Source organism: Vespula pensylvanica, chromosome 9 (genome assembly GCF_014466175.1).
Source record: "Vespula pensylvanica isolate Volc-1 chromosome 9, ASM1446617v1, whole genome shotgun sequence".
Classification (NCBI taxonomy): Eukaryota; Metazoa; Arthropoda; class Insecta; order Hymenoptera; family Vespidae; genus Vespula; species Vespula pensylvanica.
In genome coordinates, this window is record NC_057693.1 from 6,121,408 (window position 1) to 6,123,009 (window position 1,602).

At 27.1% G+C, this 1,602-nt stretch overlaps 1 protein-coding gene across 1 annotated transcript in view; it reads left to right on the forward strand.

Moving 5' to 3' along the window:
- The window catches only part of LOC122631840 (cytochrome P450 6A1), a 1,942-nt gene extending 1,901 nt beyond the window's left edge, over positions 1-41 (forward strand). The window contains exon 5 of the mRNA XM_043817988.1: positions 12-41. Within this exon, the coding sequence (XP_043673923.1) occupies positions 12-41 (30 nt within the window). The remainder of the gene's footprint in view (positions 1-11) is intronic.
- Positions 42-1,602: the final 1,561 nt, after the last annotated feature.

Here is a 1,602-nt window from a genome sequence, read left to right on the forward strand (position 1 = left end):
GATAATGATAGAAAAATAAAAAAAATTCAGATCTCATTTAGCACTATAGATTAAGATAATTTTATATGTAAAGTATTCATAAATATTATGATTTTTGTGTAACAATGAAATGTGTGTGTCACAATAATAATGATTAATATATACTAAATTTTGATAATATGCGATAATTATTAAATCACTATAATAAATTGTAAATATCACAACATATTCATATATATGGATGTTATAAATAAATTACAAAAATAAATATACATCTTAAACAGTAATGCGCGTATCTAATAATTTTTTTACGAAATTTATCAGATTTAAACTGGATTAATAAATAATTAGTATTGAAATATTCATTGGACTTTAATCATTATATAATATACTATGGGTTTCATTGTAGCTTCATAAGAAAAAGAATAAATTTGAATATTTGATAAGATTTTATCATGTAATTAAATGTTTTGATGTTTCCATACACAGACAAGGGACTCTATGTTAAATGGTTAGTGAGATAAATAGAATATGATAAAACTGGTTTTACTGCAAATCATCGTGACTCGACCAGTTGTAATAATCTTGAATCTTGCAGCGTTGTACCGTACAATATGGTGCATCTCGGAACAGAGCCATCAGTACTACGAATGATTCACGAGAAATTACGTCGTTGAATGTGACTGAGTGACTATAGTTAATTCGCGTAGGAGAAACTAAGTTGCTTCTAATCGTAAGAATTATTTTATCATTTTACGAATCAATTGAGAAACTTTTTTATTGTTTAAAACTTTGAAAGAATTGGTAAAACAAATTTATTTATTTAGAATATATGCAGCTGCAGTAAATAATACAGTATCGCGTCGGATGAAAATGTTTCAAGGAGATTGTAAGTTTATTCATGACACGTAACTTTATATATTTACATAAACAATTAAATCAGTTTTCGAATGTGTTTATATATGTGTATTTTTCTTTTTTTTTTATAGATCCTCATTCCCTTTTGTTTGCTACGAAAAATTAATAAAAATTGAAATGGCTACAACTTTCGAAATATTCTGCACAGTTGTTGCAGTTACCTTGGCATTGTATTACTATCTAACGTCAACTTTCAATTTTTGGAAAGATCGAGGTGTAGCCGGTCCAAGGCCATATCCACTTGTAGGAAATATCGCAAGAACGATGTTAGGAAAAATTTCTATGGGAGATTATTTGAAAGAACTTTATGACAAACCTGAGTTTAAAAACGAACCATTGATTGGCATATTTACAAGGAGAACTCCTATCCTGATCGTAAAAGATCCTGAAATGATTAAAGACGTCCTTATAAAAGATTTTTCGAAGATTTCAGATCGTGGAATTACAGTATTCGAAAAGGTATTAATATATGTACATATATATATATATATATACATATATATATATACTTACATATATATATATATATACATATATATATATATATCGCAGTACATAGATAATAGTATACGAGATGATTCGTGGAATTGTAATAATTAAAAGACCTAATTGATCGAATGAAATAAGAAAAAAATGGTACAAGGTGGACTGCATATTCACGATCATGTTTCCTTTTTCTTCACAAGAGCAATAATGTATTCGAAT